The sequence below is a fragment of the Bombus vosnesenskii genome, unplaced genomic scaffold (genome assembly GCF_011952255.1).
Source record: "Bombus vosnesenskii isolate JDL3184/JDL3185 unplaced genomic scaffold, Bvos_JDL3184-5_v1.1 scf7180000013360, whole genome shotgun sequence".
NCBI lineage: Eukaryota > Metazoa > Arthropoda > Insecta > Hymenoptera > Apidae > Bombus > Bombus vosnesenskii.
This window is the reverse complement of record NW_022882993.1, coordinates 34,010-47,171: the sequence shown is the minus strand read 5'-3', so window position 1 is coordinate 47,171 and position 13,162 is coordinate 34,010. Positions and strand designations below refer to the sequence as shown.

At 39.5% G+C, this 13,162-nt stretch overlaps 1 protein-coding gene across 2 annotated transcripts; it reads right to left on the bottom strand.

Annotated features, from left to right (window-relative positions):
* Positions 1-310: 310 nt before the first annotated feature.
* Positions 311-2,637, bottom strand: LOC117237156. 2 transcript variants are annotated; one of them, XR_004493953.1, is made up of 6 exons: positions 2,555-2,637; positions 2,144-2,297; positions 1,129-1,274; positions 777-1,002; positions 481-705; positions 311-400 (listed from the first exon to the last, which is right to left on the bottom strand). XR_004493953.1 is itself a non-coding variant. In XM_033500849.1 (6 exons), exons 1-4 carry the CDS (start codon positions 2,433-2,435, stop codon positions 943-945), a joined length of 372 nt encoding a protein of 123 aa, XP_033356740.1. In that variant the 5' UTR covers positions 2,436-2,515; the 3' UTR covers positions 311-400; positions 481-705; positions 777-942. The 2 variants fall into 2 exon arrangements, 1 of the variants encoding a protein (XP_033356740.1); XM_033500849.1 differs by lacking the exon at positions 2,555-2,637 and adding an exon at positions 2,424-2,515.
* Between the last annotated feature and the right edge of the window lie 10,525 nt (positions 2,638-13,162).

The window sequence follows — 13,162 nt, the reverse complement described above, 5'->3', positions numbered from 1 at the left end:
ACAGATACCCTTATTGAACTATTAAACAACACTGTCGGAAGAGAAAACTACAGTATAAAGGAATTAAAACTGGAACAAGTCAAAGTGCAAACAAATACTCCAAAAATCTTTCGAAAAGTGGCGCAAGTATTAAACATACTATACATCATACATACCAGCTCAAAACAGAAAAGAACCACAAAGTAGTAATTAGAGACCTATACCCAAGAACAAACACCAAAAATATATGCAAGGAACTAACAAAAATCGGGCACCAAGTAAGAACAATAAATAATATAACCAGATACGATACAAAACAGTCATTGTCTGTTGTGTAGAGAGTCGCCGGACGTAACAAGTAGATATATTTACGAAGGCGTTACCGAAACCAAGATTTCAATATTTACGACAAAAATTAGGTCTGAAAAATAACAATGATGTTAAAAAGTAATCGTTTGTAAAGATTTCGAGTGTTAGGGAGGGTGTTGAAGTAATACTCACTTCTAGGAAAACTACATCTTCTCTAGCATTTAGTTCTCTTAGTCCCTGATGCTATTGAGTATTGTTTAGCTCTAAATCAATTTGAAGGGCCTCTCAGTCTCATAGCCTTTTTTAGGAATATGCCATGCACAGATGGTGCAGCAGGGTATATATAGACGGGCCAGTTTTCGTAATTATATAAATACCCATAGACTCATGGCTTCGAAGCTCTGTTGTAATGTAACGCTGCCACAGTGTGGTTCTGGATTAGTATACACTGTACTTATACTTATGCTTATATTTATACTTATACTTACAGTTACACTTATACTTAAATATATTTCTGTTACACATTCATCACGCGTTCCTCGAAGAGATAACTTCAACAAAGGTGGTTGGAAAATTCTTCAGCTTGCTCTTCGTTGCTTCTGGCTCATGTGTTGTCCGTTAATCTGATTGCTGGGATTAGTTTAATTGGCTCCTTTATTTTGTTCGTGGCTTTCCATAGGAAATAGTTGGAATTCTCGTACGCAGAAAGTGAATCTATGAATTTTGAGAATTCGTTATTATTATGATCTTTTATTTTACTTTCTATTTCCTTTGCAAGTTTGTTTAGATGTTTTTTTGCTTTCACGTGCTCTATGTTTTTGTCATTTTGCTTTCGCTTACCTTTTTCCCTCTGATTTTGTCAAGAAAGTCTTGCGGAATTATTTTTGTTTGCCTGTTATTTGGTTCATAAGTAGTAGTTGCCAATGCTACTTCTATAATCTCTGTCAATGTACTGCCTGTTCGCAGTGGTGCATATACTGCTACATCTGGAAGTAATTGCCGTTAGTTAGTATGGTAACGGTGGTTGCTTGAGCGTATTACTGATGGATTTGGCTATGTTGGTGTTAAGGGTGGCGATTGGTTAGTTACTTGTGCATAACTTCGGCTACCAAAGGTGTTGGTGTTTCCATGGTTAGAGTTCTATACATATTGTATTGTTTGCTGTTGGATCTGATTTCGTAATATCTACTCGCTGCATGTTCTGCTTCGAAGCGTGTAGCAGGAGGGTGTGAGGAAAAAGCAACACCATGTTAATGATCATAGAGATCAACTTTTATCTTAGATATATGATTATTATGATTATATTATTCTTATTTTATATCTAACTAATGTCTAATAAATGTTATATAAAATAAATATTTTTTCATTATTAAAATCCTTTGTAAACTCTATAATTATATTATAATTTAGCTTCCTCAATAAAGAATTTAATAACATTGAAAATTTTTAATCATGGGTAATATTTTAAATATGACACTATTTACGTATGTTATAGGTAATGTTAATAGTTACACAATTTTTTAATAAATTAAAAAAAAACTAAAAACAAACTTACTTTCCAATATATGCGTCAAATATAAAAGCATTAAAGATATGTGTACATATTTAATTTGAAAATTGTGGTCTTGTTAAACTTGTTTGTTAGTAATAATAATGCATGTTTAATAATGGTTCATAATTAATATTCATTTAAACAATGCTTTCTGTAATAAATGGAGTATTGTATCTACAATACTCCATTTATCTGTATCTGTACATCTGTATCTGCTTGAAATAAATGGTGAGAAATTATAATAAATACATAATATAGTATTAGTTATTGAATAAGTTTACTGCTTTAGTTTATATTCTTTACTTTTAGTGCTTTCACCGAAGAATGGCGCCAAACACAAAATCCTAGCTACTCGATCGCAGTGTTCAATGGTGACCGATTGGTAAAGTACATCTTGCGACATTAAGAACCTTATCTCCTTTACAGCAGTTAACAGACCTGTGTGTACAACTATGGCCTAGGGAAATTAACAGCGTAAAGTCATTAGTGTCTAATTTTATTAATGAAAACTTAAATACATTTTTTATGCTTATTATATATTTTTTTTAAATACTGTATGACTGGAATAATGTAATGCAAATACTTTGTTAAACATAATATATTAAAAATTGGATTTATATTCAATTACATTCTATTTTCCACCAAGAGTTACGCAATTAATTCGCAATTACTCTCTTCGTTCGGGATCGTTTAGAAGATAATACGTTTTCTTACCACTCTTTGACTTGTTTCTGCATCCCTTGGCTGAGTAATCAGGCATTTGAACTAACGTTCCAAACTTAAATGTTAATTCTGTATGTTTTCTATGATGACTGCAAAAATTTGTAATGAACACGAAGTATAAATCACCTTAAAGTAAAAACGGATAACACCATATAGATTTAATTACTAAGATGTGTGTAGCTCAAAATTTAATGTTAATTTAAAATTGTAATATAATTTATCGTTAAACTTTGCAAAAAAGTTGTATTTTCTTTTGAGGTTATCTTTAGCAATCTTATGAAAAGGTTATTCAACTATTATTTATATCTATTAATAAGAGCGACTTTTAATAATATCTTACTTTTTCTTATTATTCTTTATTTCCGTCGTTATATACACTCCAATACACGGTAAATATTATTACACTTTGTTTACAGACAACTTTGAAAACGTATACTTTATACATTTATATTTGTCGGGTTTACATTAGAATTAGGGTTAAGGGCGAGGGATTAAAGCGAATCTTCGTTTGGATTACACGTCGTCGTTATGCAATAGAGAAGACATTGGCTAGTCCGAATACGATTACCATAGAACCGGACAAGTAACCGTGGTAATTAGATACTCGAGAAACTAATGACAATGATCCTAGGTTTAATAACGAACCCGCGGACAACGGGACGGTAGCCGTACGCACTCGCAAAGATCTAAGTCGGATTCTGTGTTAATAGTCGCTGGCGTTAATCTCTTTTTTTTGTCGATGAGACCGCAAGAGAGAATGACTTTCCGTCCCGGTGATACCCCAGAGGAAAACTATGACGGGGTGTGTCTAAGGACACGAGATCATTGGATTCGTCGGGGACATCCTACGTTCGGAAAGTAAGGGAAATTGACGTTGCTGCTAATTGGCCAATCTCCAAATCGGTAGTTAGAAAAGGATGCTAGCTGCCCTTGAGGGAGGGTTGCTAGTGGGAGACGTCGTTCGTGGAAAAATAGGTCTCTCCTGTCTTCCCGTAACTGGGACAAAGACTGTGTATCTGTTGAAGGATTTTATGTAACTAGATATTAGTGTTTATGACGGTCCTCGGGCTAGCCGACCACGTACTGTGGAGACGCGTCGACATCTGGTAAACATCCTGCCCGGAGAATAGGATCTGCGTGTGGCAAGCTACGGGACAGAAACCGTTGGAATGTTTACTGCCACGTGCCGCTACAAATCTTTCTTTTAAGGAGAGCTATAGGATTACTCAATGTCTTTGTTAGATGGAGAGTTCGTCCCGTTGACCGCGGCCACGTTCGGCGACTAATTGTCGCCTTGAGCCTAAGCTCATTGTCACAAGTCTCAAACAAATACAATTGGATAGAATGACGGCAAATCGTTTAGTTACAACTGTAGATTTTAATTACAATGTTTTTATGGATTTTCCCGAGGTTTCAGAGGGAAGGCACCGGTGTCCTCTTATCTCCGACATATTTATACCAATCTATACATAACTGCTGCAGGAAGCGCTTTTATAAATGGCGGAACCAATCAGCGTTGAACGAATAGATTTGCCACACTGTCCCTGTCAGGGGATAACTGATTCCGTCAGGTCTGTAACTGATTCCGAATTTGAAAAATCACCGTACGTGTAATCGATCCAATGATCGAATTAAACTGTCAAAATTTCCAATTAGTTGTAGAATAACAATAATTTTTTGGCCGTTATCTTTTCTGATTGAAGAAAACAGTTACAAAACGAAGTGTATTCATTGAAACTTTTATTGCATGCAATTTTGCATAAATAGAAAAGTTTTATTTTTTTAGGAGTAGAGTTTTAATTAAACAAAAATATTTATTTTGCTTTGATAAAATTAAAATTGAGTGTTATTAATGTCTTAAGACGAATATTAATGAAAGTAATCTGGGAAATACAATATATTACTGTAATAGCGTGGAAATAAGGATAGCATTTTTTTCCGATTACTTACAATTTATTAATATTAAATTGAATATACAAATATAAATTGGACAGAAAACGATGTTTATTTAACGGAAACTAAATGCAATACTCGTATCTATATCAAATAACTTTACAGTTATTTGACCGCCATCGTCACAACGAATCTAACACACACACACTCTCTCTCTCTCTAACAGCTCTATCAATTCTCACGACTCTACTCTTCGACGACTCAATTAGCTCTGATTCTCGCAACACGCACACTTTTCGACTAGCACACTCTGATCTTTCGGTCGTCCCGCCTTGGATATCGAAACCGTCCTTCTTCTAACGTTGTCTATTGTTTCCCTCATACCTATGTAAGAACTACCAACTACGTGCCTTTAGTCACGCAGGCACTCTTAAATGTAAACGAACCACAGAAAGACGACGTACTCGGTTTTATCTATTTTCAACTGATTTCTGATTCGAACTACCTTACGATATTACATTACTCCTAAAACTAAGCTCTGAAATCTGAGCATATATATATATATATATATATATCAGAGATGAAAGGACACCGGAGCCTCTCCTTTGGAATTTTGGGAAAGTCCCTTAACACTTTAATCTAGATTCTACCATAGCCGTAATTAAGCGATTGCCGCCATTCAATCCGATTGTATTTGTTCCAGATTTATGATAGTGAGCTTGGGCTCGAGGCGACAACCAGTCGCCGAACGTAGCCGCGGTCAAGGGATGAACGTTTTTACCTAACAGAGGTATGGAGTGATTCTATAGCTCTCCTTAAAAGAAATAGTTGTAGCGGCACGCGACAGTAAACATTCCAACGATTTCTGTGCCGTGGCTCGCCACACACAAGTCCTATTCTTCGGGTAAGATAATTAACAGACGTCGACGCATCTCCACAGTGCATGTTCGGCTAGCCTGAGGACCCGTTATAAATCTTAAGATTTAATTAACTAAAGTCCTTCAAACCGACAAACAGTCATTGTACCAACTACAAGAAGATAGGGGAAATCTATTTTTCTCACGAACGACGCTTCCCGCTAGCAATTTTCCCTCAAGGGCGGCTAGCATCCTCCTCTAACCACCAACATGGAAATTGACCAATTAACAGCAACGTCAGTTTCCCTCACTTTCCGAACGAAGGCATCTCTCCACGAATCCGATGATCTCGTGTCCTTAGACACACCGCATCGTCTCCCAAGACAGTTCTGATTTCACATCCTTCGAACGGTCAATATCCTTCCACCGGGTAGGACACACCCACAGATCAGTCACTCATTCATCTCGTACATATTCTCAACGCGAGAATTGATTGTAATTTCAACAAATAAGTAAAAAAAAAATCTCGTACATACGCATCAGCGTAACTGCCTTCGTTATAAGTTGTTGGAATAAACGGTGAAATATAACTTACTATACTGTGTCATATTCATTTAACCACCTCTTATCTTAACCTAAACAGGGGAACGACTACTTCGTGGCGTCGATTCACCGAATCGTAGCGAGAATTTACGCCTCTCGCTGACGCGTTTTCCTCGCGACCGCGTCTCTCCGCGAATTGTCGTAACACTGTGATTACCCTCAACGGACACGCCGTTTTGAGTTTTCTCTTCGGTTCTTTAATTCCGTCCTTTTTCTTTCGCTCAGTTTTTTGGCCAGTGGCGGGTCTTTTATCGCGTGGCGAGTTTGATTCGCGGGGGAAAATGTCGTGTGCTCTTCGGCAGATAGAAAGATCATTGTTTCTTAAAGCATCCAGACGTTGTGCGTGATTGGCATATTAAAGTTTCTTGCGAATGTTACCGTGTGACCATGTCTCCCTTGTGAACGTAATCGTGCGACGATGTTTTCCTGCAAATATTACCATCTAACAAGTTTTTCCAACGAATATTACTGTTCGATCAGGTTTTACTCGAATCTTGTTCTTCCCTTGATAGGGTCCTTTCCTTATATAGGGTGTCCCAGGATTTCGCAGTCAAATCTATGCCACTATATTCCACTGACTATTTTAATGTACCAAACTACGAAGATGCGGCTGATATTGTGCGTGTTGTGTTATTCCACGACTAAGCTTGATTGGCAGGCCATTGGAACGAGATTTGTTCAAGCTGTTCGAAATGTTGGAGAACGAGCCGTTAACATTGTAATGTATGCAACTACAGAGACGTATCGTAACTTTTGTTTCGAGAACAAATAACAGAGAAGAAGAGAATAATGAAGGTTGGACACGGACGAAATTAGCTGTCGATCTTGAAACTCGTGCACTGCGATTTCAGATAATCAAATTAGCATAGAATGAGATTTGGGAACGGGCAGAGTATATTCCGGAGTTTGGATATATATATATATGTCGGAGATGAAAGAACACCGGAGCCTTTGGAATTTTGGATAATCCCGCAACATTGTAACCTAGAGTCTACTATAGCTATAATTGAACAATTGTAGTTATTCAATCCGATTGTAATTGTTCGAGAGTTGTGATAATGAGCTTGGGCTCGAGGCGACAGTCAGTCGCCGAACGTAGCCGCGGTCACGGGATGAACGCTTTGTCTAACAAAGGTATGGAGTAATTCTATAGCTCTCCTTAAAGGAAATATTCGTGGCGACACGCGACAGTAAACATTCCAACGGTTTCTGTCCCGTGGCTCGCCATACGCAGACCATATTCTTCGAGTAGGATGATTGCCAGATGTCGATGCGTCTCCGCAGTACATGTTCGGCTAGCCCGAGGGCCCGTTATAAATCTTAAGATTTAATTAACTAAAGTCCTTCAAACCGACAAACAGTCATTGTACCAACTACAAGAAGATAGGGGAAATCTATTTTTCTCACGAACGACGCTTCCCGCTAGCAATTTTCCCTCAAGGGCGGCTAGCATCCTCCTCTAACCACCAACATGGAAATTGACCAATTAACAGCAACGTCAGTTTCCCTCACTTTCCGAACGAAGGCATCTCTCCACGAATCCGATGATCTCGTGTCCTTAGACACACCCCAACGCGACGGAGACTTATTCCCTCGTGAGGTCACATTAGCTAGTTACATAGCGTCCTTACGCTCGGTAGATATTCTATGTTTTAACAAAGAGTTAGTTCAGTAATACTTGAACCGTAAACAAGGAAGTTGGGTACAACGTGGACCTTGGAAGAAGGCGCATTCTGTTATCCCGTTAATCGCGGATTCGTTATTGAACCTAGAATCATTGTCATTAACTTCTCGAGTATCTGATTACAACAGTTACTTGCCATATTCTGTAATAATCATATTTACACTAGTACATATCTCCTCTATTGCATAACAATAATGTCTAATCCAAATAAAGATTTGTTTCACGCCCCTAACCCTAATCATAATGTAAACCCGACATATATATGTAATTAATTAGCTTTTGTTTTGTTCAATTTTCCTCTTATTGCTAGTATAGTAAAACAGTTATATCAATAAAAGTCACAACCTGCTTTCTCTCTCATACTTATCCTTCTTTCAATTCTTTAAATAATGTTCTCTTGCATATTTTATCTTAAAATTCTTGTTAAAAAATATATGATCCGTCAGAGTTTTTGCTAATGATGTTCGCTTCGATATATGTTGTCAAGGACATTTTCCTGAGCAGTTTCTAGAAGATTTTAGCGATCGCCTGTTATTCCCTAAGAAATTATCAATAAAAAATATTTATAAAAAACAATGTATAGTATTCATTTACATATAGTAGAGAAACACTGTTCTCGTTGCTCGCTCTACTCGCTCGTAAAAAGGGTAGTCCAACGGTAAAAAGGGTAATACCAGTTTCATATGCGAGCGAACAAGAAATTTTTTTTTTTTTTTTTTTTTTTTATTTATTTGTTGAAATTACAATCAATTCTCGCGTTGAGAATTTTCAGTAATTTTTCTGGCGTGGCGCAGTGACATGGCTATTTATTTACAATAAGTTAATACTATTATAGCTAGGTATAATTTATAAGTATTATAAGTAAGCGCATATGCTTAATTTGGATAATTAAGTGAATCTGTCGTTTAGATCTAGCGGGTAGTGCCTCTTCAGCCTGCGAGTCTGGTCCGTCGTATGGAGTAGTCCAGTGATTAGTGGGTTTTGGTGTTTGTTGATTCTTTTGCTGTATCTGTTGCTATATTTTGCTATTTCCTCTTTGACGGTGGGTATCTTGAGGTCGCGGTGTATAGTTTCATTGGTTACATACCAAGGTGCGTCAATTAGGGATCTTAGCGTTTTCGATTGAAAGCGTTGGAGTATTTCAATGTTGGAGTTGCTTGCTGTTCCCCATAGTTGGATTCCGTAGGTCCAGACAGGTTTTATTACGGTCTTGTAGAGGGTAATTTTATTCTGTATATTTAGTTTGGAGCGTCGGCCCGTGAGCCAATAGAGTTTTTTTAGTTTGTCCTTTAGTTGCTTCCTTTTATCTGAGATGTGTGTCTTCCACGTTAGTCTCCTGTCCAGGGTCATGCCCAGGTATCGGACTGTGTCCCTGCTAGGAACTGTTGCATTGTTGATGGTGACCTGGGGGCAGGTTTGTTTTCGAAGCGTGAAGGTTACATGTGTGGATTTCTTTTCGTTGACTTTGAAGCCCCATTTGTGAAACCACTTTTCCATGGAGTCGAGACTTCGCTGGAGAGTGGATGAGGCTATTACCGGGTCAGCGTGGGAAGCTAATAGCGCTGTGTCGTCTGCAAATGTCGCTATTGTTATGTCATTTGATATAGGTAGGTCGGCAGTGTAGATGGAGTACAGTAGGGGTCCGAGGACACTACCTTGGGGTATGCCGGCTTCTATTGGGAATGTTGCGGAAGTGGCGTCTAGGTATTTAACCATGAATTGCCTATCGGTTAGGTAAGATTTTAGGATGGAGTAGTAGGGGTGGGGTAGGATCTTTTTAAGTTTGTATAGTAGCCCTTCATGCCATACTTTATCGAATGCCTGTTGGATGTCTAGGAAGACCGCTGAGCAATATTTTTTCTTTTCGAGTGTTTGGCTGATCGTATGTGTTAGGCGGTGGATTTGCTCTACTGTAGAATGATGTTTTCGGAAGCCGAATTGGTGATCTGGGAGTGTTTTCAAGTTCTCCAGGATTGGAAGGAGTCGGTTCGTGAGCATCTTCTCGAATAGTTTGGACAGGGTAGGTAAAAGACTGATTGGGCGATAGGAGCAGGTTTCGTATATCGGTTTACCGGGTTTGGGGATGAGGGTAATCAATGAGATTTTCCAAGCCTTAGGATAGTGTTCCAGGCGAAGGATAGCATTAAAAATCGATGTGATGAGTGCTATCCCTTTTGTGGGAAGTTCCTTGATTGCTCTATTGCCTATTAGGTCGTGTCCTGCTGCTTTCTTGGGGTTTAGGCGACTGATTGTTTCTATAGTCTCAGCAGAGGTGAAGGGTTCGATAGGAGGGGACATTTGGAAGGGGGTGTGCAGGTATTCAGTAACGTCCGCGGCGGTTTGGGGGGAATGGGGTTTGAATACTTTTGACAAGTGATTTGCAAACAGGTCGGCTTTTTCTATGGGGCTTCGCGCCCATCCACCTTGCGGACGGCGGATAGGTGGGATTATTTGTGGGGGGCGTGTGAGTTTCCTGGAGGCCTTCCATAGTGAGTAGTTGGCGTCGGCTGTGGGGGACAAGCTGGCGAGGTATTTATGGAAACAGTCGTTTTTATAGTTTCTTAGGGTTCTGGATAGCTTTCTAGTTGCGTTGTTAAGTTTGCGTTTGTCCTCCGGTGTTCTATGGGTCTGCCATGGTTGCTATGGGTCTTCTTAGTCTTCGTTTTTCTGCTATTTTTTTTAGTATGTAATGGGGATATTCTTGTTTGCTGTTAGATGGCTTTGTCGGTGTGGAGAGGCGGATTGCGTTTATTATGCTCGTGTTTAAGTATTCCGTGGCTGCTTCGATATCTTCCTTTGTTTTTAGTGGGGTGAGGGCTGAGGTAGAGTGTGTAAAGACTTCTCTGAAGAGCTGCCAGTTGGTGTGTTGGTTGTGAATGGTGCCATTAGGTGTATTCTCGATGATTGTTGAACTGACTGTTGCTATCACGGGAGAATGATCAGAGGAGAGATCAGCCGAGGAGTTGATCTGGACGTGTCTTGATGGGATATTTTTTGTTATGAAGAAGTCGAGAAGGTCGGGTATTTTGTTGGTGTCAGTGGGCCAGTATGTGGGTTCGTATGTGGTGAGGTAGTTGAGGTTGTTGTTTATTATGCTGTTCAAGAGGTTTTTGCCTCTTGCTGTAACCAGTCTTCTGCCCCATTGGGTGTGCTTGGAATGTCTTCTGGAATGGTGTCTTTCTGGAATGATGGAAGTTCTTAGTGCTTAATACTTGTTTTGATTATTATTCCGGTGCCACCGTGGGCCTTTATGCTGGGGTGTTGGGTATGGTAGAATTTGTAACCATTTATTTTCAGGTAGTTTTTGTCGGTGAAGTGGGTTTCCGATACGAGCATTACGTCGATTTGCTGGTGTTTTAGGAAGAGTTCTAGTTCAAGTTTGCGTTGCGCTAGACCGTTGGCGTTCCAAAGAGCTATGCGCCTTGGTTTTATTTTGCGTCGGGGCGTATTTATTTATTCATGATGAGTATTACTAGCGATAGCAAATTATTTATTTGCTCTGATTGTTTCTCTATTAGCTTTTCAAGCCTAGAGAAGTTGTCTGTGTTAGGTGGGTTGGGGACACTATTTTGGGAAAGATCCCTTTGGCTATTCGGGTTATTTTGGATGCCTTGTACTGCTTGGGCATAGGAGGTTGAGGTGGTGATGAATTTGGTAGGACTGGGTGTTTGGTTGGTTGAGGGGGTTGGGGTAGTCGTGAATTTCGGCGGGCTGGGTGTTTGGTTGGATACCTCTTTTGCTCTGGGCTTAGGGTACCTGTTCGTGTATAGTGTTTTATATGCTGGGCAGCCTTTGTAGTTGGCAGGGTGGTCCCCTTGGCAGTGGATGCATTTCGCTGGGGTTTCCGGTGATTTGGCGCACTGGTCAGTGGAGTGAGAGCCTGCGCATTTAACGCAGCGGAAAGTATGGTTGCAGTATTTCTGCGTATGACCGTACCTTTGGCACCTTTTGCACTGCACTATTTCTTTTTTCACGAGCGGTGGTTCGATCTTTACTATCGCGTTCATTAGGCGACTGATGTTATATATTTCCTTATTGTTCGGTTTTTGTTTAATGTCTAGGAAGAATAAGGATAACGGGTCTTTCGAGACTCTATGCCTTATATTACTTACGTTGACGACTTCGTGGCCGAGTTTTGAGAGTTCGTATTTTAGTTCGTCTATATCTGCTGAGTGGTGTATGTTTCGTAGGACCACCCGGAAAGGCCTTTCCTGTTTAAGTTGGTAGGTGTGGAAGTTGGCGTTCAGGGTCCTGAGTGTCTTGGTGAGTTTTCTGTAAGCTTCTGGGTTCGTCGGTAGTATTTTCACCTTGTTGTTGCTTATCTTGAGGTTATATTCCTCCTTGCTGGTATCTCTCTCTAGGGACTTGGTCATTGTCTGTATGTCAATGACGTCGTCCACAAAAATTGGTGGGGGAGGGGGGATTCTCTGTGAGTGCTGGTTTGATGGCGGTTCTACGATTTCCATGGCGTCGTTTGAGGATTCCAATACAGCGAACCTGTTGTGTGTGTTTATTTGCGTTGCTGGTTCTATTTTCCTCTTCTTTGTAGTGTTAGCGTCGTTAGTGCGGAAAGTTCTGCTACACTTCTGCCACGGGGGGGGTAGCTCGGGATAGCTGCGAGTCTGCTCCGGAGAGCCTGGTCGCGGTTGCTGGGCCATCATCGAGCTAGTTAATTCGGAATGAACAACTAGTCGTGAGGCTGTGAGGCTAGTACTCGTGTTGGGGTTAGGTGCGTGGGATTTTCTTCTCCCTAGGGGGTAAGGGGCACTTAGCTGCGTTCTCTTTCGACGTTTGGGCGACACGTGTTGTTTTCGAACTACGCTGGGCACTAGAGACACGTCTGCACGCTTCGGCGCTCCACAGCGAACTGGAACAAGAAATTTTTAGAAATGTTTCTTTGACCGAAAGTTAGAGAAGCCGCTTCGCTCGCATATGGAACATTGGGTTGGAATAGATTTTTATGAACTCGCAGAGTTCGCAGACCGAGTGGAACGACCAACATATGTGATGTTCCTTTCAAATAAAAACTAGGAAATAAACACGTACGTCCGTGTTTGCAATTCACAGTCACATATATTTACATATAGGCAGAATATAATGTACAAGGTATTAAAAAAATTATTTGTAATTGCTTTGGGGGGGGGGGTGATGCTACATCTTTAAATCTGCGGAGATCTGTTGAAAAAATGATTCGCAAAACTGATTTTGAACATGATATTCAAAATCAAATTTTTTTACCGCGTCATATAGTACTTATCACGAAGAACAAATGTCTAAAAAGAATCATGGTTTGCAAATGACCCGTTCATTTGAAAAAAATCTTTAAGGTTCCATTATCCCTTAAACTAATTTTGTTATTATATTGCGATAATATATTACGAATAAAAGACAATACAAGCAGAAAAATAAAGAAATAATATAATAATGATACGATATTATTATTGTATTAATACAAAATTAATAATATTATGAACATAATAATAAGTAATAAAGTTTAGAAAGCGTGCTGGGAATTGTTCTTTGTTCAAGACCTGATGGAAGATCACAGCGTGAAGTAGAAGT

What these genes read in the sequence shown, in the direction of transcription:
- LOC117237156 (XM_033500849.1), bottom strand. An exon ending in CTTCGGTGAAAGCACTAAAA is followed by an intron (nt 1,275 to 2,143) that starts GTAAAGAATATA and finishes AATTACTTCCAG; the next exon opens with ATGTAGCAGTATATGCACCA. An exon ending in ACAAAATCAGAGGGAAAAAG is followed by an intron (nt 1,003 to 1,128) that starts GTAAGCGAAAGC and finishes CAAAATTCATAG; the next exon opens with ATTCACTTTCTGCGTACGAG.